This window comes from Anticarsia gemmatalis, chromosome 17 (assembly GCF_050436995.1).
Source record: "Anticarsia gemmatalis isolate Benzon Research Colony breed Stoneville strain chromosome 17, ilAntGemm2 primary, whole genome shotgun sequence".
NCBI lineage: Eukaryota > Metazoa > Arthropoda > Insecta > Lepidoptera > Erebidae > Anticarsia > Anticarsia gemmatalis.
In genome coordinates, this window is record NC_134761.1 from 9261366 (window position 1) to 9285323 (window position 23958).

Here is a 23958-nt window from a genome sequence, read left to right on the forward strand (position 1 = left end):
TTCTTTCAAATATTTCGCATCGCAGTGCGGCTGTTACCAATTTGGCAAACTTATTTCGATGAGAAGATCGTTGGTATAAATAGATATTGTTTGCATTTGTAAGACGGATCCATTTAACCAAGCATTACGCTGAAAAGAAGCAAGAGATCATATCTGGGAGACGAACATATTAAGACGAGTCAAGCGGAGCACGAGGGTTGTCTTTTCTCGAGACGGTTTGTACTTTTTTTTAACCCACATAGAGTTGGCTTCCGATGTACCAGATAGTTCATATTCTCAGGATATGTCTATAATTTGCTTCAAATACGTTCAACTTTCATAACTAAGCAAGACAACTTAACTAAATAAATCATGGATATCAATCTCTGCATCTAGTTAGCTCTGCCTCCACTACATTTTTACATAGACCTACAGTTAATTTTGAAACACCCGCCCAATAATTAAAGTCTCCAATCCACAATCAAACATCGGTCCACACTAACGGCAATCGGTATAAATGACTGCAAATCGTGTAAGCACCGTGTGATTAGTGTTCGTTAGTACGCACAGTCACCCGTGTGAATCGGACCGATAGTCTATCGTTATACTAACTGCACCTGTGTCTAGTGCAACCACTATAACAGGAATAGCTTGCTTTGATGGCTAATTACTCAATTTTAAACTTACGTTACGATTGTTCAGATTTTCTAGTGGTCATCTCTTCTGAATAACTTTTTGTTTATAAAGTGCAATAATGACGGATTGTGTCATACATTAGCTGTATCGTATAAGCTATTCTACTCTTGTTAAAAGCTGTGAAATAGTCCTGAACGTCATTGCAATCTTATACATTTTTTTATTATGTTCGGTAATTTTTAGTTTTACTTTAAAGTACCTAAAAAATTGGGCATACCGACTAAAAACCTGACGGTGTTCCTTTAACAGTCACCATAAAGTGGCCAGGACGCGGTACCTCCAATTGGATACACCGCGTCCCAGTGGCAGAGCCTTGGAGAAATCGCCACAGCCACATTTATACTCACTTTAATTAGTCACATGCATAATATTGCTTGAGAGAGGTCATTTGTTTTTATAGGAAAGGGTAACTTAAAGATTTTGCCGATGCCTAAGGCCTCGTGTAATCGCTGTCCTAAATTAAATTTTGCAAATAATCTATGCACAATTGTATTTTAGTTCGATAGTAAGTAGCGAATAATGGATCGCTACTAAGTTATTGATAACCAACAGTCGTAAAAAATCGCCTACAAGTCTACATGATTATGCGCCAGCACGCACAACCCTATAAAACCTTTAGTAGCAATTAGGGATATTAACATATTACATGAACTATCAATCAATTGCCAAGTATAGCAACTGTTTAGTATGCATTCACTTCATAACTCCAGTCATCATTGGCACCTCGCCATGGTTAAATATGCACATTTTTACACGTAATCCATCTTGCCTAAGAATTGGCTGGACCTTCAGGATGTTGCAATAACTTAGTACTTTATTGATTTGTTTTATGGGTATTTTATAGGTGTTTGGTTGAAGCAGCCTTAAGAAATTATAAAGTCGATGTAAGTGCGTAAATTGTAAGAGAACAATTTATAAATCTAACTTTAATCTTCGACGAACAAAAATGCCGTATTTATTTTGTAAATTAGTACCTTAGACATAAGCTTCACGTGAGTCCAACTAAAATTAACAGCTAAACGTAAGTCCCTAAAGTATTTATGTTTACAAAAGATTAATTTCTTGCATTCATTATCCTTGTAGCCATAATAATATATAATCATACCTTATTCTACTTTACTCAAGCTTGAAAAATCATCTAATTAAGGATATTTATTACTTTTAATCTATTTATTTTGGTATCCCTGTACAAAAAATAACTTACTTTACTGTTAGCAACTACCATTTACCATTCGATGAATGGCAATTTATTCACGAAACTCAAACTCCGTTATTTATTACAAAAAATATCACAAGATCCATCCTATTAATTTGTAATTACTGTACACAAAAAACCTACAATGCGTATAAAAACTCTCTTTTATATGCTTCATTAAGTTTTGCTTGCGACTTCGTCCGAATTCTACGGAGATTTTGACCGTTTGCTTTGATAAAAATTATCTTATGTCAAACAAGGATAGTGAAACATCGTATTGTTTAAATAAAATTTAGATTTGTTCAGTAGGTTTAGAGATCACTTCTGACATACCAACAAGAAAATTATCATTGCTTCCTGCGTCTTTTTTGTCAATTTTTTTTTCTCTAACAAAACTTCATCTACGACGCGACGTATAGTAAAATTTACATACTTTTTATTGTTTCTATAGCAGCAAAAATGTTTCTACCTAAAATATAGTGTCAAATGGATATTTAAGAAAAAAATTGAGATATTTAGACAGTAAATTGCTGCGGACATGCTAAAATTATAATAATAATACGTAGGTTGAGTCCCCCGTAATGTCTGTGGGATAATTCAAACCAAATCATTGAGATAAGCGAATTACAGTTGCACAGTTGGCCATTGATTAAAATAAATAATTAGCATATTATTATGGCCAAGGTGGTCGACGGATCAGACATTCTTGGCATGCGAGATAAGGTGCATATTTAAATGTTATTATACCATGTTCTTTAGTATGATAATAGATACTTAATATCCTAAAGGACGCCTGCTAGTGTTATGCGGTGTTGTGTAATACGCCGACTTTGTAAATATATGTACATACCTACATAAATGTGTAACATAAATACTTATAAAGATTATTTCATTAAAAGTTGTAGGTATTTTTCCAGTTTCTTATCCCTCTTTATAAAAGGGCCAGTGAGGTGATATGAAAAGTGGTCGAATATTGCATCACCTTTTTTCTTTATCCTGTCAAAATACAGATTACTTATTAAGTATTTTCGTTTTTAGACCGTGCTTCACATTTCATTGGGACTAAGTTTCTCATAATTTTATTAAATAATCACTAAAAAGCGCGATATTTATTTATTCCGTGCATAATGATGCACGGATGCACGGATGCAATATGTTTTTTCTATAGGAAAAATCATATAAATATCAGCTAAAAATACAACCAGGCAATTACTTTTTTTGAGAATTTGATTATGCAATTAGTTTTTGAGAATTTGATTGGAAACCATTCGTCGATGACGACTTGACATCATTTCACATGCTAAAATATCCCGAAATACCTTTGCATTACTATGCAATCCACCAAAACTCCCATCTAAAAGTTAACTATCAATAAACCAATAGATAACAGTGGGTGTAACAAAGTGCATTAATCGCAACAAACAAGCGTCCTTGTGTCAGATAAACGACTCGAGATCGACAGATTTACGTGAGATCGACGACTTTAGATAGATATGGTGTTTATTCTATTGTGTAATTAATACCGTTGTTTTATTGATTGATTTAATAGCCAGTTGTATTTACTGGTAATCGGTGAGGTTAAGTAAGCTTTGGCGCGGATGATATATTGGAAGGTGACCGCTTAGTTGTAGGTGAACTGAGCATCTTCATGTTTCATAAGAGTTGTTTAAAGTTGGCCTTGTGTTTTGTCATAAAGTCCAAGCCAATGCATAAGGTCTTCAGGGCTATAAGCGATCTAAATAAATAAACATCATTGGACAACTCACACACGGTCATTTGATTCCAAACTAAGCAGAGCTTGTACTATGGAAACCCAATAACTGATAAACATACTTATATACTTCTCAATACATACTTATATAAATAATTTTGACATTACGATGACAGTTGAAACCGTCTTGTCTTGGTCACTAAAATACTAAAATAAATCTTCTTTAAACCGTGGGAGCGGCTAGCCGCGCGGTCACAGTTTGCCTGACATTTAATGGCGGTTAAGTGCGTACAGTTTAAACTCGAACCGCGCGGCTAGCCGCTTGCGCGGTTAACCGCTAGTGCGTAAAGAGGCTAAAAGAAAACTATTGATTGATCAATAGTACTATAAATAGCTCATTATAAAGCAATAATTTTCGTATAATAAACGGTTATAATAGCTACCTAATGCAATTTTATATCCTTAACTAAAGAACCCAGGTGTCTTCAATCATAACTCTTTATTTTAATAGCCGCCTTTGACACAAACATACAAACACCGCACCTACAAAACCTTTAATTTAACTTTAAATATTTCCATATTAATCCTTGTTATATCACTCTTTAACACAGAGTAAAATCAACTGTAATCACTTGTTATAAAGTTGGTATTTAATTGCACGGTATCGTGGCGATGGAATGGTGTCAATGACCTGCCTTACTCCATAAGCAACACACTATTTGGCCAGCTACGTAAGGTATAAACGATGGTACAAAAAACTAAGTTAAACTTAGCAAGAAACAGTTGTACTAAGAAACGTGGGATATTTAAATTTTTGTATGTTTACATGCAAAATGTTTCGTGGAATTACGGTTTTTGGATTTCACTTTTGTAAAATATTCGCCAGACTTTGTGAGATAGAATTTTGTAACTAAGTTTCTTTATGTTTCCTAGAAGTGGTAAGTATGTGACTACAATGGCCATACTCAACGTGCATATAATTTGGATATTTAAGGCTCGTTCCTGCAAATTTTAGGTAAGTTCTTTAGGTATGGCATCCGCAGTAACTAGAAAAGCGAAGTTTGCTAAAGAGGCCCAGATAAGTAAAAGGTTATTTGCTTAATAAGAAAAAAAGAAATATAATGTAACTTTTCTCAGCATCTTTAAGTTGATACATCCATACAAATAACCAGACGTCTAAAATTTCGAGACAACAGATTATTGATATAATGAGAGATGCGGATGAATAAGTAAGTAAAAAAGTATTATTATGTTAAAAACTGTATTAGACTCAATTTTTATCAAGAAATTGTTGTCCCATTGCCTTAAAACGTAGCAAATAAAAGAGGATAGAAATAAGAACACCTCTTTAAGAATAAAACTAATTGTAAAAGATACGCTAAAATATTCAAATTGTGGGTCACGGTTGTAGTATGAGAGAAAGTGTAGGAAGTGGTGTACCGTCAGGTTCAATCACCCAAGGTCGTTGTACAATGGACTGATAGAATACTGTCCTGTGGTCAGTGTTTAGAGGTATAGGATGTTGGAACCTTGGGTTCGTTGGTTTATTGATTGGATATCCGCTTGAGTGTTAGAGGTCTTTCAAGATCTTGGTTCGTATTTTTTTGGAGAATTTTAGTTGAAAATTTTTATCGATCTGCTAGATGGATGACTTTTCTGCTTTTATGTGATTTTCTGGCGTCAAAATATATATTGATGAATGCATGATAACGATTATAACTATATATCCTTTGAAAACTTTAATTAACTTAACTTAACTTCATATTAATTAATTTATTTAAAAAAATATATAATAAGCTCCTTTAGCTTATTATATATTTTTTTTACCTATTAAAGTACCTACTTTGCCGATTAACGTGATTTCATCCACATAGGAAGGTTTACCGGAGCACGATATTCAGAGATTTTTTTTTAAACATTTTACGAGTGATTGTACGACGACCTAAACAAAAATGTACTTCTTTATTAAAATTACAATATTATATACTGTGTTGCATACCAAGCGAAGTGTAGTAAAGAGATGCATTTCACAAAACAAATGCATGCCAGAGATTGCGTGGAGTGAACGTAACTGTGTTGTAAGTGAGTCGAAACTGAGTCGAAACTGTGTCGTTTATCGCTAAATACGACCGAGCTAATATGGACGGAATCTGAGCCTTTAGGCGTTTGGAGATTTATGCTGTTCACTGGATATAGCAGTGGGTTTACGTCGGATTAGTTATTGAGAAATGTATACTTTGATCCGAGAGAGAAAGATAGACGTTAACAGAAGTCAAAAACTTAAATTTTACAACCAGTCTTACTGAGACGTACCGTGTTATATCCCGGTGACTGGGTTGTGGAGTTCCGATAGGCAGTCGCTCCTTGTAAAATACTGGTACTCAGTTGCAACCGGTGAGAATGGAAGCCGACTCCTAAATAGTTGGAAGAAAGGCTAGGCTGATTGATTGAGCCTCACATTTAGAAAAGGGAAGTCTTTAAAAAAGTATATTATTATACCTAGCAACAAAACGTCCTTCGAAAACACCGATTTTCAGTTTTTGGTTTTCTCACTGAACGAATATTCAGGTGTCGTAAAGTCGCACACCACACTTGCAGTTGCATGCAACTTACCATCTAAATTATTCATCAACTTATCTAAAGCACCAGATTACTACCTAATTGCTTATAACTAGATATTGCAGGGCGTTAACCAACTTATATGATTACCAATATCCTAAATGATGCAAAATCCGCACACGACATGTTCCAGAGTTGCGCAATACTCGGGCGACAAGTTGGCCAACATTTTAACGGCTCATTTCAAGAGATTTTTGTTCAAAAAATCCCTTTTTTAACTCATTACAGTTGTTACAAGACTTTTTGTATGTCTTGGTTTGTTATTCAATAATGAGTGGTCCGGTTTAAACTGGTTTTTACCGGATTATCTTGATTGCAACTTCCATTTGTAATTGGTTGGTTACTGTTTTTGTTTAGACGAATTAATTGTAAACAGCTTGTCATTGTTTCATGGTTGACCTCCGCTTAAAATACTTTGTATGGCAAGAAAATGGAGGTAAACTTTGTCTAGATCAGTAATTTTAAAAACAACTCTTGTTTTCGACTTTAATCATAGAATATTTTTATAAAGATAAGCTTATGTACTTTTTTTGTAAACAAAAAATTGTACTTTGATTATCACCAAGATATTAACCTAAAATTATACCAAACTTAGTCTACATTAGTGCCGTCGTTTAGACGTAATAATTTATAGGTAACAGACATACTGCGCTATTTCGCGTTTATAATATTAATATACAAGCTAAGACAAGCTTCTTATGTATTTAGCAATTACTTATCTAAGTACCTTACATAACCAACACTATATTAAGTAAGTGATCAAAAAAAGCCTATAAAGTTCCCAATTCGTACAGAGCATGCGCAAATATTTCACGTTTATGGCATTCCTGTGCGCGCCGGTTGGGCGGGCTAATACTTAGGCTTTACGAAATCCTTCGAATACATTGAATTAAGATTACTTAGTATCTGTTACATTAGACCTGAATAGTAATGGGCTGGCATATTCTTGTTACGCCTGTAGTTTTTATTGCCGAGATTTCAACCTTAGTCCCCAAACCGCACTTGACCAACGTTGTGGGCTTTTAGGTCTTTAAAAAGTGCCTAACCCATCTCTCATTACAAGAGCAGACCCTTGCCTAACAGTGGGACAGTAATGGGTTATTTTTTAATAATGTTTTTGGCACATTATTTACTGGTACAGTACAGTACAGTACAGTACAGTAGTAGAAAATACCGCATGACTCTACAACTGATTACGAGCTTATTAGTGAAAGTACAATGTGCTTAATTGAAACTTACAAACGGCCAGTCGAAATGTCAAAATGATTGGTCCAAATTGGTTTATCAGTCGATGAAATAACCGGCCCTTGATCGCAAGAAAACATTCCTATAACATGATAATAGCAGTTATTATAACAATAAAAACTCAATGAATGGTGATGAAATTAATTGTTACGGAGCAACTTACACAATGTTGTTGAACAAAACAAGTTAACAGTTAAACACTTACAAACTTTGTTGCACAATCGATATTAAAATTTTATTTGTATTTGTGATACAACCTTTTTGGTTATGCCACCCAAAGAAGAAGTTGACTTAAAAAAATATTTAAGTAGGTACTTTGATGTAAATATTTTTTTTAATTACCAACTCTAGTTTTTTAACGTTGTTAAAGATATCTTCTCTCTCTATCTACAAAGATATATCTACAGCAGAGCAATTTTGGCATGTTTGCTTTCAAAAGGTGTAGAGTCAGTTTGCAACATGGCGAATAATACCTGCCGAAGCTCTGGCTTTTAATTACGTTAACCTTAAAGATTGCTATGCATGTACAACAAATGTCTTGAGGTCTAAGTATATAATAGTATTGTTCTACATGAAATATTTAGCTAGATTGGGACTGTACCATGGTTTAAATATGTCGAATAGACAACGAAAGCGAGTGATTTTTCTAAAATTTTAGTTTTGAAACTTAATTTTATCGTAAGAAGATTCTAAGTCTGAAATAGAAAGTTTTCACACTAAATCCTATTACAAGCTTTTCGTATCGTATCGTATTTACTTCATTGCAGTAATTTAAAGGTTTATTGCTTTCAACAACTACAATTTGACATATAAGTAGGCACGTTTAAAGTTGCGTGTCCATGTCGTGACAAATTAAGCAATTTACGTGTTTTCTATACATAATCATATAAATATTATCTTTAAGAAATATATTAAGTAAGTGAGTAAAACCCCGGGAGGTATACCTAGTAAAGCAGTAAAACTATTATTGCCAATGAAAACAGTTACTATTTGTCATTAATAAACATAGCTTCGAATTTCTGTCATAAAGTGTCAAATGTTCTGTCATTAATGTCAAAATAATGCCGCCATAAATGTTATCGTTTATCGGCATGCATGACATAATTACATTTGTATGGCAATCTGTTTCGAAATTAAAAATAGAATTATTATGTTTGGGACGGTTTTTCATACTATTTAATGTCTAATTTAAGATTAAGGAACCTTTATTTTGTGTGGTTAAATTGTTACGCAATGATCTTTTCAAACCCTTTGGCCAAGATAGTTTGAATGAAATGCATGTCTCTATGCATAGTATGTTGTTTAGTTCTTCGGTTCATATCTATTGTATCAGTAAATTGAAAGGTTCGAATCTGTTCCAACGCCATGGTATGTAGCAACTGCCATAAATACGTCCAACTTTCGCGCTCAAACAGTAGAATTAAGGTTTAACATAACCTAAGTTCGTTTATGGTGCACAGGTCTATGGTACCTGAGCTTTAGGTCAGTGGGGTGCCGACGGCGGAATGTGGCCGGTTGTTTTGCAACAAGTTCTCCTTTCTCCCTCGCACACATATCGCCCTTTCACTCTAACACCCGAAACAGGCCGAAGTGTGCCGAAGTTCAAGAGCTTTCGCATAACATTGTACTTCTTCGGAAGTGAGACGGGATTCTTGCAGGTTTGTTATTTATGCCTTTGTGATAATTTTTGTTGTCAAATAACGGATTTTTTTGGCACATTTTTATAGAAACAGTTTAGTCATAACCGTGGTTTAACAGTTTAGGAGATGAGATCTGATTACACGTGTAGATAGATAACCAGTTTTTTATTGTACGCGGAATTCCATAAAAATAATTAACCACCCGTAGTTAATCGTCTAATTTGGTTTTTATATTTATTATTTATAAGGTAGACCTTTTCAAGGCAACCGACGGAAATTCCTGTCTATTTCTAGCTATATTATTAACAAACGTGTTTAGATCAGCTTCTAGTCAAACGAGATAGATCGAAATGTTTAATTAGAGGCCCATATTGAATCGAAAATCGATAAAAGTATTTATTGAAGACCACACATTCATTCATTCACACGAAAATTGTTTCTTAAAACCTGCCTTATCGATACATGGTCAAATGAGGTGTAAAAAACTTATGGCCATAATAAAACTGGGCTTGGTTTGACACCGAAACGCTACATTCATGTTAGGTGACCACAGAGTGACGTTATTCGTGACGTAATCAACGCATGCGCAGTAGGCCAGAGGTTTGTTGAACGAATTGTATGTTGAGGTGAGCGAATTGGAAGATCCAAATAAGTTACTGTAGAGTGTAGCCGTGTAGGCCTACTATGCTTCGTTCAACTTCGTTAGTCCGAAGTTTCTTTACAATTAGGAATTAGGATGTTTGATAACTATCATGTTTATACATAGATTTTTCGTAACGGAATTACGCGAACGATAGCAGGTTTAGAAGATTCAAATTTGTTTTCAAACGAGCCTTGAATCAACTGAATCAATTTTGTGTGAAGTTTCGTTTTCGTTGAACTATAATAACACTCTAGTTCTTAAACAAATATTGTTTGTAAAGCTGTGAGTGCGTACTGGTACTACTACAAAATGCTAGTTTCATTGCCTGTTCAAAAAAGGTATTTTATCAATTCTCAATGTGTCGTGTTAATATCATTCATCGCGTGTGCGTTTACGCTTCGGTTTACAGACAGAAAAACGTTTTAAATAGCTGAATTTGTTACTAATGGTATAAAACCCATACCTATTTATTTTTTATTATTGCCTTATATTATTTCGCAAAGCACTCGCATTTAACAGGTAATAATTTTAGTCCCATGATTATGACAGACGAGTATATTATTATCATTCTTTAATCTGTGCTATTTATTACCTTAAAAAAACAACATATTTCTATAAAAAATATCCCAACGAAAGTTTGACTGACCCTGAATTCGAACCATGCACTAACTTGAAATACTGACTAAATATCTGACCTACCTGTCATCCAATATTTCTTCGAAAACATGCATACTTTTATGTAATCCCTATAATTTAACATATTTAAAGTATTTGAACTCAAAAATCAATACTCAATACTCGATTACATCGATGCATTGGTCAGTAAACCGGCACAATGGCAGTGCACAAGGGCACGTCCATTGTCTAAGTGCGCTCACAATGCAACACCAATCCGTTTGTATCCAATCAATCACTTGATCGAAGCTGTTCAATGCTGCACCTTTTGATCAAATTGGGTCTAGTCGTTTTGGATTGGAGTGTATTTTTGGACTTATATTGTTATTTGTTTTTTTCTTTAGGTTACACAGGTGTTTATGAAAACAAGAGTAAAAAACAATAATCAATAAGTTCCGTATTATTTAAAAAAAAAATCAATAATAAGTTATTCAATTGGTTTTTCTATGGAACAAATGTTCATAAAAAATCATTCAAATTGTGGATAATTATACTCATAAAAGAATATTGGTGTTTTATGGGTTTTAAACATTATTTACTAAAAAAGTTATTTATTTAACCTATAATAAAATTATCTGGCGATATAAAAGTCAACTGCTGGTATATTAAATATTTTTTTCCATTAATTCATACGAAATCCTTAAAACATCACTAGTTTCACAAACATTACAAATTACACAATAGTTTTACGCTTAAACAGTGACGAGGCGGGTTACCCTTTTTCTATGAATATGATAATTCTTGTATGAATGGAAGGTATGGCAACGGTTATTACGTGGTTACGCTGGCTACGCTTTAATTTTCAATAGAAGCCCACAAGAGTGAGCAACCTACACCCAAAACACATTTTCACACACAACATTTTCCGATTTCGTAATTTCCATAGCTTAGCATAGCTTTAGCGATTCGAGTTTCCAGCATTACATGTTATTTTCTTCTGAATTCGATCACAATTGAATAGCTTTTGAAGAATTAACGCATTTTTAAGAATGAGCTTTAAAAAATTCAAAATATGAAGCAGCGTAATTTACAATAGCCTATGATGTGTACCAAGAGCAAACCTTCGAACAAAAAGAAAGGTCAATCGAACTATTAAACCTTAAATCTTTGAAAAATGTCTAAAGCCACCTAGGCTTAAAGTTCGTAAAATCTTATTAAAATTCAAGTTACCTTACATAAATAGTTATAATTTTAAACGAAAATAAAAATTGATTTCCATAACAGTATTTTCTTAATCTTTTTTAAATACCCTTTAGTTGTAAATCAGGTGGATTGAGAAATCGGTTGGATTGTTCATGAGCCAATTTTAATAATGTAAATATTGCTATAACTTTTAGGCTTAACTCGGCCGTTAACACTCGACCGATGCTGCGTCGGTGCGAAGACAATTCTAATCGAGCAACGCCCGACGCATCTTCCGTCTGATGTGAACCGACTTTTAGGCACATTTAAATACTTACATTCATTGTCATGGCTGTTCCTGGCTAGTCCTCTGATCTGTTCGTTGACGTAGTTGTTGCTCTTGGGCACGTTGAGCGCGCTGCGTATGCCCACGGACGAGTTGTCCAGGTGGCCCGGCCCGATCTTGGGCACATGGCTCGAACAGTATACTTCCTTGTCTTCCGTCCAGTGCTGGTTGTTGTAGTATGTCTGTGGGAGAAAAGTAAAACGCTTTGTTTATAAAGAACTTGAAGTTTGAAGAAATATTTTTTTTGAAAAGAAGAAGGAATATAAACTTTGGAATAGTAAAGTCGATTGTCGAAATTGACTCTACTATTAACACTTAAATATTTGAAGATAAATAGCTGTAAATGTTGTGATCTGTATTAGTTTTGTAGAGAAGACAACCCTAGGTAACCTGTCTGAAACAACACATTTAGGAGCGAGTGATTGATATATCTGTGTTTTTTATGAGGGCTTTCTTTATGGTGAATCGAGTATAGGCTCTTCAAATTGGTAAAAGATAAATCATTATAAGGAGTGTCATCAATGTCAAAAAATACCTAAAAAAATATGGTTATAAGGATTTAGGTTCACACATTGTTATCACCATTGTCAGGGTTTACGTCAAAATGAAAACGACACCCAAATCATCAATTGTCATCAAATTATACTACTTTCATGCATAATGCTAGTAAACCGATTCATTTATACATTTTATGGATAACACAATAGACAACCACCAGTCTAAGCTGACCTGCGAAGTACCATCGGTCTTTCAAAAGTTGTTTTAAAAATAGATATATGACAGGTCAAGTTATAATGGTGTTTAACAATGCTTTTGGCTGAACGTCAAAGCGATGTGGCCAGTTAGTTTGTGACAAAGAGTTTTTATTTAATTAAACATTGTGCTTGTTTGTGAATGAATTTGACTTAATGAATGGTGTTATGGTATGGGCAAAATAAGCAAGTTTTAGTTTAACTCTAATATTATAGTTTATAATTGCTGAATTTTTAGTGATCTTGTGGTTAATGCACTAAATTGATTCGAGATAAATAGATTTTATTTAGACTATTTTGGATCAATTTATTTATCAAAGTCCTCGATGTTATTTAGGACAGTTGGAATTGGAAACTTTTTTACTTCGGAAACAAGCTATGGTTAGCGTAAAACAAAAATACTATATACCTAAACATCATAATAGAATAGAAATCATTGATTGACATCATGTCATTGAATTAATACATCATCGAGTCAGTTTCACTTGTACAAAATAGATTTAACTTAAAAATGCACATCATGTTGGCGAGCAGTTTTTCTACTTTTGACATATGCCCCCAAAATTGTGTGTAAAGAAAGTGTGTGAAATTTGAATTTGAATGAGGCAATTGTTTTGATAAACTAGAAGGTAATAGCTCTACTTTTATTAGAGAAGTTAAACATCAAACAAACTCAATGATCTGGACATTTTTAAATCCTATGTTGGGTCTTATTGACGTTCTCGTCAGATCAAATTAGATATTTGTTTAGGACCGTAGTTCAGGGTAATAGGTATTTTTATAGGAATTTAAGACATAAAGTAAGTGCCATACAGTTCCCTGATGTAGTTTATCTATTCAATAGCGTTTAAAATCTAATAAAAAACCACAAATGAAGTTTGTCTAAACTACCGCTAAATATACTCAGTAATTATTACAAGAATATGAAACATTTTTTTTACTATTTTATGGAGTCAAAGGTCTCTTTATATCTAAGGTTCTGTGTTCGTTATAACTTACAAGTCTAGCGTAAAGCCTGTCTTATTCAAATACAATAAAACATCTGCTTGCTGTGAGAATGTAAAATAAACTGTGATTTATATCTTCGTAGTTTATATTAATTTCACGGGAAACAAACCCGCTACCATTGAATAGCAAGTGAAAGCAAACTACAAAGTGTTCCGTGTCGCACTCATTTGCTTCCCATAACACTAACTGTTCATTATCTAACACAAATCAAATCATTGTGCACTTTACGCTACAGTTATTTATGAGTAATTCGGTTACAGACATACATACATACAAATGGGGGAGACTGACACACTTTAGACTGAACATACTCTACAAGCCAAAGTATAGTGCTTAAACATAAACACATTAAATAAATGCCTGCGCATTTGACTGTTTTCAATTAAATTGCTATCCTAGCCGCCGTAACCGAATATCGACTAGGAGTCTAGGACAGCATTAACCATATTTATAAGTACATCGTAGCATTTTAAAAAGCATTTTCGTCAATAAATAAAACAAACGCAACCACTGTTAAAATCAACTTCAACATTTCTACGGAGTGGAACTTTGCTGGAGAAAAAAAAAGGCGTGATTATATGTCCTATGTATTTATTAAATTTCAAAGTAACGTAATAGGTATGTTTATTGACATCTAGCAACAATAAAATCAATATTGTCATACCAAAAAGCTCTATCAAAAATATGACAAATTAACAACACTAACACATTGGTCTAATTTGAGTTCATAAGTAATTGTCTTAAGTCTTGATTCCTATTGTCTTTGTTTGCACCTTCAAGCATACATACATGATGTAAGAACTTGACCTTACATTTAGTTCACGGATAATTCAGTTATTAACTACAGAAGCTGTATCAATGACTGGTAACTGACTCACTTGGACAAATGACTCATTTTTATTTATTTACTCTTGTTTTTATATCTGAAGATACTTTTCTATGCAAACTTATTTTACAGAATAATGGGTGATTTCATGACAAAGGCTTAAATTAGTGTAATAAGTAAAATAAATCTGTAATACTCTATTATCTAAATACGAAAACTTTATTATACGAAGATTGTGATGGTGTTCAAAAGAGTTTCTTTACATCAACAGACACTGTGCGCAACACAAATGATAGGTTAAACCAAAATAGTTATTTTCATATATTCCTGACAGCCGGTCATTCTCTGCTCATGTGCTATGATTTAAATTTAATCGGTTCATTGCTTTCAATTATGAGTACATTAACAGAAAAACTTAAATTATGAGATCGTGGACTCTGGCGGGCATACATATAACGTATGTCACAGTATATAATGCTAATATGTGTTGTCGTGGTCAATACGAATGGAATAACCCGAAGTGGTAACTGATACTTGGGACATAGGAAGAGATTACCAATAATTGAAAGTAACTACAGGGTATGGTGTTGGGACAAACCCGAGTCATGAAACGACTAGTCAGCTCAGGAAATGACAAATGCTACAGAACAGATTGACATCTTACTGACTCATAAAATGGCTTAATCATTACAGTAACAGATATTACTAAGAAAATAGGTTACTTTAGAACATAAGAATTGGTATTATCTCCTATTACCTGCTAGCTTAAAGTTAAAAGTCGGGATCTAGTTTTGGGAAGATTTAACCAAGTCTAAAAAAGGACTGGAGTGTTAAAATTGAAAACAAAAATGAAGGAATTTAAAGTAGCTGGTAGCTAAGGTTTTTTAGTAAGTGTTTTTGACCTATGGTCGGAACATCTCTTGACACAATTCCCAAACTCATTTCATCCCCTTTTTATATCCTAAATAACTTTATGTGGGTATTATAATGGTGTTTTAGTTTTCAAAAGTAGCGTATATTATTACTAAAATCTGTTTATGAAAGCAAAAGTAAAAATAGAGACCTCCGAAATAGTACCATAATTTGCTTAAAAATAAAGTGTTATCTTTCCTTTCACCTCTGACTTTATCTTTACGACTATTATTTAATGGAAACCGACAGTATACATACTAATTAATAACTAATCAAAACATAATAACAAATTAATTAGGAATTTTTAAATAAAAACGCGGAACTTAATGATAATTTGTTTCTATTCATCGTCCATTTTGTATCTAATCCATTAAAAAGTATAATAAAATTATAAATACACATAAACTTTATCATAAAACTAGTAAGTTTTATGAATAAGTGGTCTGTGTGGTACTCTACCACACAGACCACTTATTCATAAAACTTATATGCGACTGCCGATCACGCGGGTTCTCTCGGGTTTGATTCCGGGTCAGGCTGCATTGGGTTTTCACCATTCCAGTTGGAATATTTAACTTAGAGCCAACAATATTGACAAGAAAATCTGGATGAATTTTATTCATCTTTGCGTATAGGGTTTGATGAAATCTCGGTATAACCTATCGCCAAAGATACAGTTGCACATATACATATTTGATCCCGTAATTCGATTTACAAACTAACTCCAGCTAAATAATATCATGAAAACTAATTTAGCGGTTTTTTTGCCAAAAAAAAAAGAACAGACTGACAGACAAACAGTAAGACTTTCGCATTGACTATTTTAATATGGATTGTATAATATGAGGTAATCTAATATACGAAATTTAGAATTATTCAGTTTTGTGCGAGCTTTTAAAGTTGGTGCGACAAGGTTGCTCAAATGCCAAGCAGTTGGGAAGGTCGCGAAGATATCACTAAGGTCGACCAGCTCCGATAATGTAGGAAATATAGTCATTGTATTAAAATGTATTATTTCAATACGGAACTTTGAGAGAAGGATGTAGTGTGTATGAGGAAATTGATTTAATTGATAGAAGTCTTGGATAATATCTATGATAATAATATCAAATTTTGTTTGGCACGTGCGATGTTGTAAGAAGGTTGGTTTCATAGGAGCTTTCTGTCTTCTTGTTGTAAAACCAGACTTAACAAGGATCACACAACATGTAAGAACGCATTGTCACACAATTTAAGTCAATACTATTTGAGGTCTTGTGAAATTTTCTTTTGTAGTTCCTATTAAAAAAGTTATATATGGACCTTAGTTAATTTTTTAGTAGTTAGATATATTAATTGATGATTATTATTCGTGTACCTTTCAAAACATCAATTACTGTCTTTAACATAAATTTCATTGTTTTTCAAACATAAAAAGAAAGTCAAAGAGAAGGTCCTTAAAGTAGGTACTATTACTTTACTTGCAACGAACGCTAATTGTAATGTTTATTTGTACAAAATAAAAATAAAAAAATCTAAACAATTTATTATCTTACCGTGATCTTTAATTAATTGTATACCTATGATACAATTTAACATGTAAAAATATATGTAGGTATGTATGGTATACAGTTGTAGATGAACTAATAAAGTAAAATAAAATATAAACAAACCACTCACCTTTAACGTCAATTTAGTTCCACACACAGCACACTTGAAGCACCCACTATGGAAGAAGGTGAAGTCTTTGAGCGGGCCTACTCGGTCCACCTGGTACACGATCTCGTTGCACCGAAAGCACGTGCTCTCGTAAAAGTTCGGGCGATACATGATTGTGACGTCACGTTACGTCATCATTCACTGCACTACATTGACAACACTTTGGTCACTAGCACTTAACACATACCTAGAAAATTAATAGTCACTTAGAGACAAGATTCGTTCGTGTATTATTACTTAAATGATGAGCGTTTTAGGTTACACAATAATCTATCGTATTAACTCTTCTTGGGTTATTTTAGGGGTATGTTCAAGTCTAGAGTGTAATGTTGTGGAATACGAATCCACGACAATCGCCAGTCCTATACCTTAGCCACTGAGTCACCGCGTGCTGTTTCAAGATTATTGTTGTGCTGTCTTCTAGTTTCTTGGATGTTAAGTTAAATGGGTACTTTGTATCTGAGCGCCTTTTTAAGCTTACTTTGATCTTAACATAGTGTCACTGTTTGCTATATATTATATATAACATACTAGCTAATTCTGTATTTTTGTTTCGGAAAGCTAGCTGTCATGGGATTCTTTAATCATATTATTTTAAACATAATTATTAATGGTTTATTTGACAATGCCAGAATAACAATTATCCCTATGGCCATGATACGTACTTCATTGGAGAGGTGAAACGTTAATACTACGATGACAACTAAGGTTTGAATACTATAAAACCTTATACCCTACTGATGGTCATTGTAAAAATTCATGAATCATACAATTACTAAGCAATTAGTGGTTTGATACTCAAATTTTATCGCCCTACTACAAGTGACACGCGAGCCTATTGATCCAAGTACACCCTCTCATTAACTGACCATTCGAGTACGTTGACCCTTCGTTTTGTAAGGGAGGAAATTTTAATGTAAACGCTCAGTAAGGCTTGTAACACGCAAAATTTTAGTACAGTAGAAACTAAAAAACGATTTCTTACTTTTGATAATAATTTAAGTACCTACGATACTGGCTGTTAGAATTCTTTCGGTAATTCAATGGTTTGGCAACCAAAAGTTACGCGGACTATTAGCGTTTAAAGGCTTGGTAATTTATATTGCCTAAATTACGATTCAGAGGATAGTCATCGCAGACGCGGGAGACCCAAACGGCGATGGCGGGATGACTTGGACGCACTTGAAAAGGACTGGTCGGATCTTGACGGGGATTTGGAAGGGAAGGGGCGGCCTTTGCCCAGCAGTGGGACACTCAAACAGGCTAAGAAAAAAAAACCCCAATCCTAAAAATTGTGTAGATACGAGTATCTGATCTTAAGGGAGTTTTGGTGTGTCTCTCGTAACTTTTCCAAAAAATAGACAATGTGCAGACTCCACATCGATGTTTAAATTTAAATAGATCGCATGCTTTACTATCATTGTAGCAAGTTGTTAGTATTGCAAGAGTTCCTCATTCCATGCAGTGTGCATGTGTATTAACTACGGTACACGTGCTGCTTGCGTTTAGTTGCCGATGGTGCAAGCTATGAGAAGCAGCGAGGCAATAGAGATGTACATAAAAAATTAAGAAGATTTTGTAAGATGATATCTATTACATATATGAATACTCGAGTTCAAAGCTCATCATTTTTTATAAGGGTGATGAATAACTATATAGGGGTTAATTTTTAGCACTCTATAGTGTTCAAATATAGGGGGATGGCAGCTAATCAATAGAAATCGTTAGTTGAGATATAAATTTTGCTTTTAAGATAATAATTCATATTCCCTTCATATATCTTTTCGGTTAAACAAGTATCTACCCTTGATTCTCTTCTTTTTCTTCCCTCTAAGTCTAATGTTTATAAAAAATATCGAAGTAATAATACGTTGTAAACGGTGCGTATACAAGTGCCAAGCCGTTAATTTGTAACAATGTTATTCGCTTATAACTTAGACTATAAACCAAAATGATCGGTAAAGTATCAGAACGTGCGAACGTAATGATACCTCGCGATACACTTCATATTAATTGTGAACAAACCGTACCGATTGTGAAAACAACATCAAGTTAACGGCATCATTCACGATTGTCGTAAATACGTATATTGTTATAGGTATATGTTATTGTTATTGCTATTATAGTCATGGTGTTATTGCACAATTATTTTATGCCATGAAGTATACAGATTTCGCAAAATCAATTTTTACGTTCTAACCGTCGCGAAACGGGGGTATTGTAAATTTAATGCCTATGTGTCTGTCTGTATGTCTATCTGTGACACCGTTGGATCTAGATCGGTAAATCGACCACTATTGCACCTAGTCGGGTAAACCGATTTGAATGCTGCTTGTTCTTTAGAGTTGCGACTGACGACATCGCGAACGGTTTTGGTAGATTCCCTATAATATAATTATTTTTCGTTTATAAGTTTACTCGTACATGATTATCATCGTTTATAGTCATTTAACAATTGAAATCCAAGAATTATGAGTTACACAAGAAACACGAAATTGGAAGTAAGTCTCATAAATCAGTCAATCTTTCTACTACGCGGTTTCATTGAATGATTGACACCGATTTTGGAATCTGTATGTGAAATTGAAATATGGTTCTCTCTATTAAATACACCCCAAAATTAACAGAAATACGTAGGTGTACTCTTCACCTATACCTAAATAAGTAAAATCCAAAAATATGAAACTTTCTATAAGTTTTTAATTATGGACAGACAACAATGGTGTGAATAACATAACTGTTCCGTTGTTCTAGCCTTTTTCTATTTCTGTAGTTTTAAATATGGCTACATCCGGATGATTTGGTAGTCGTAAATAAGTATTAGAACTCATCATAATAAACTACTTATAAGGGAGAGGATATTCTCAACAATAGTCTATTCAGGACAAAACTTATAAGGATTATTTAGCGAATTCATCAAAACATCATGAGTATTCCACTTTTTTAATAAAGAAATATGAAAAATATGGATGTTGGAAAAAAATACCTCACATTATTTTTTCTTAGTTGACTTTATAAAATACGAACCTATATGAATAAATGATTTGATTCTTGATATTGGCTAAGAAAATATTAAGTTCTATTACTTACATGGCGGTTGATTTTAACACACTAATCTTGAACCACTTATATTTAAAATAGTCACATAATTAGGAACTAATATCACAATACAACATCCAAAAGCAGAGTACCCACAATAAATGCAAAATGACATAATATACCTATTCAATTTTTAAACAAGTTAATTTAATTCAGGCAAAGGTAATAATTTCAATCAGCCTTTAAAAAAAAACTATTCCATGTTCAAATAGGTAGGACAATGAAACGAGTAAGTATTTAACAACGATAACGCAAAATGACACATTGATTTTTTAAAATAAGGAAACCTAATTCAGGCAAAGGAAATAATATTAAACCGCCTTTCAATTCCTACCACTACGAAACTAAAGTAATACATATTCAAATAGAACATTAGCATCCATATCTAATCAGTGCGGAAACGGGTCGGCGTGTATCGCACGACTGAATGCGGACTATTGCGAACTGTTGCGAACTGTGGCGGACTGTTACGGACTCGCGAAATGTAAATCACTACCCACGGGAGTGGTGACGAAAGTTTAACCTTTTAGGATATGTTAATAGTACTTTTAAGATAGTTAGAAGTAGTAGGTACATTTTTGTACCTTAGCAGGTCATTGATCACCTAGCACGATGTTCCAAATTCTCTTTCCGCTGTCTATTTTGATTTCTTCTATTTACAAGTTCTGGTACTGTCGAATACCTAATTGCCATGTCATAATTGTTTTTTTTTAAAGGAAAAGTAATTTTTGACAGGTCACCAAGCTAAAAAGCGTTTTCATTGTGTATGGTACTTGCTAAGACGTGATTTTGGCTTTTTGAGTTTATTGGATCAAGTTTTACGATGAAGTTATTTTTTATTCGAGCAGTGTGTTTTACACTTTTGGTAGTAGGTACACTTAGATAACAAACATTAACCAATTGGGCAATCGAACCCATGATCAATTGCCAATAACCCAAGCAATAAAAGACAAGTGTTCATTGTTATACAATACTCAAAATGGTGACATTAAAATAGATTTTGAAAGTGTTATATTATACAACGTAGGTGATGTTTTTGGCCAGTGTTGGTCAACTGAGCGCTTGTCCACGCGTGGGCATCGAGTGGGCGACTGAATGATCCCTAAAAACTACTTTTACTTCGTATTTCTTAATACTTGTTCAAACGTAGTTTATTTTGTAAGTCTGAGTTAGTATGGAAATTGAAGTTTAGTAATGGACAGACATGTAGATTGTGAATTTCTAAAGTTTATTGGCAAAGGTCTAAGTATCAATAGTATCTTTTGCTTTTACGTTTGTATTTTTGCATTATATTTATTTTTGCGTTTGAAGTTAGTTTATTTTAGTGTCATTGAGAATGGTCGCTGAACAAAACATTGAGCCTGTTTTGAAGGTACATTAATTTTAAAACCATTTACTTTATAAATTGCGATACAATAGAAAATTAAATCTAAAGAACTGTGGCTTATACGAAACTCCAAAATCGTTCGGTACAGTCGAATATAGAGAATATGACACTCATAAGACGTATCAATACAAAATTTCGCAATACCAAGCCGGTTGTCGGTAGAAGAAGAAGAAAATCGTGCTACAGTTATTGAAAACCATCATACATCTTCAATTTATGTCATTTCTTTCAACAGCACGTATTTTCCATTTCGCAACCAAACAGAGCAGTTCAAAACGACAAGTTACCATATATCGTACAAGTCATTGATCTCAATACGTCATACATATCACTTGCAATCTCTCAATTGAATACAACCCTAGTACGTTACTTCATTCCTAGTATTCTCACGGTAAGAAAGCTTGTCAATACAAGCCGTGACGAATATGCTTCGGTTTATACGCGTTACGTTTTCACTATGACTTTGTTGTTCGAATAGTAAAATGGAGTCTTGTGCAGTTTTGAGTTTGTTTGTGGAATTTTATTTATACAGCATTTGCTTTTAGTAATAAGAGAAATACTTCCTAATGTCGGGACGCTATGCCATATGCTTTAAATTCGCCCTATTAGAATTAAATCTCTAAAATTGTATAATATGATGTTGTGATATAGTTATTTAAATTGGACAAAGTAGTAAAAACGAAGCTTTTAAAATATCCATAAAGTATACTCGTATGTACTGGTAGATCACATTTAATAATTGCATTTCCCGTAAAAAGCCCTTTGAATTTCGTTACTCCGATTTGTTGTGTTTCAAAATAAAAATAAATCCACCAATCTAAGCCATACACTTTAGCTAATATTCACAGACTGCAAATAGTAATATTTAAGCGTGTAACAGACAAACAGACAAACAGACACACAGCATTGCCTTGCCATATGCCATCTATTCCTATCTACCGAGTACCAGATGTGCCAGTGCCAAGTAAGTGTGTGGTCATGACGTGTCCATATTCATGAGCCACTTGCGGCTTATCGCACAATATTTACATACTGACATATTATTATACTGCTCTCGTTTTAAATAGAGATGCTATATTGTCGATACTTTTTAATATAACATATGTATGTTTACACACATAAAAACTTTTAACTTTGACACTCGGTTTACAAGTAACCATACGACGAACGAACGAACGAACACATGAAAACACGCCTGTTATCGCTGTCTATGTATTTGGGTATATGTATATGTATACACTTAAGTTACACCGTTAGCAACGTCAGTCCCATGTAATAGCGGGTAAGCTTGTTACCGTAAACAGGGTTACTATTAAAAATTAGATTTAGATTAGATTAAATTAGAATATACCAATAGTTTTAGCCCAACTCGGGAACCGAATCCGAGCTCTCGCGGTGAACAGCCGTATACACACGTATCCATAAGCCGGAAAACAGGCCCTAACTATCAACTTAACTATAGAAACAACCTTTTACCCCCGGTTTCTGAGGTACATACATTAAATTAAGCGGTGGTTAATTTATTGAATAGCGTTTAAGCTCAAATAAACAAGACAGTTTGAATAGATAAACTATCGCTAAATGTGCCTCGGAAACCGAGTATTAGTAGTATATAAGTCATCATTGTTTGTTGTTTAGACCAATCTTTGCCACTAACTATCAACTTAACTACAGAAACGATCTTTTAGTAGTACAAAAGTTCTTCTATCTTTAAAGATCTTTAGTCCAATCTCTACCATCATGAATACTAACTGTAAACTCGACAAATAGTACAAGTGTACAACACTATCAGCGCGCACCTAGTGGTTCTCATTGTGCTGGCATGCCGTTTGCCCACATCCCAGTTATAAGGCGAAGGTGAACGACGGCTTAGCCACCAAATGTTCCGATAAATTGCACATTTGTACATAAATACATTTAAATTCTATACTATTACTGCTTAATATTATAAATGCGAAAGTTTGTGATAATGCGCGATGGTTGTATGTATGTTGCTGGCTGTTATTCATTCACGAAAAACCTACATACCGGATTTTAATGAAATTTGATAAAAATAAGTATAGTTTATTAGCTAGATTATTTTTTACTACGAGTAATCCTTCTCACGTGGACGAAGTCGTTTTTTTTTCGAGGTTTTCTTTCTATAATAGAAGTTAAAAAATTGTAGTCCGCTCGGACAGAGTCGCGGGCAAGAGTTTGTTTTTCATTTAATATTGATAGAGGGACTCGGGTAAATATTTTTTCGAAATGTTTATTAAACGGATCATGACAAACGAATATGTTAATTGTATGAATTTCTAAGGAATATCGTTTTGATAGGTTACAGAATCATTTCAGAGGTTTTGAGTACATAATTGAACGGAAGAACGTAGCTCTATTTTCATAACAACATCACCAAAATTACC

At 33.7% G+C, this 23958-nt stretch overlaps 1 protein-coding gene across 5 annotated transcripts in view; it reads right to left on the minus strand.

Moving 5' to 3' along the window:
* Positions 1 to 23958, minus strand: part of Hil (peptidase hillarin) — a 59549-nt gene that overhangs the window by 32826 nt on the left and 2765 nt on the right. For all 5 annotated transcript variants that reach the window (XM_076124795.1, XM_076124791.1, XM_076124792.1 and 2 more), the window contains exons 2-3: positions 17029 to 17254; positions 11864 to 12053 (exon numbers count right to left, since the gene is read on the minus strand). In XM_076124795.1, coding sequence (XP_075980910.1) covers positions 11864 to 12053; positions 17029 to 17178 — 340 coding nt within the window. In that variant the 5' untranslated portion in view covers positions 17179 to 17254. The remainder of the gene's footprint in view (positions 1 to 11863; positions 12054 to 17028; positions 17255 to 23958) is intronic.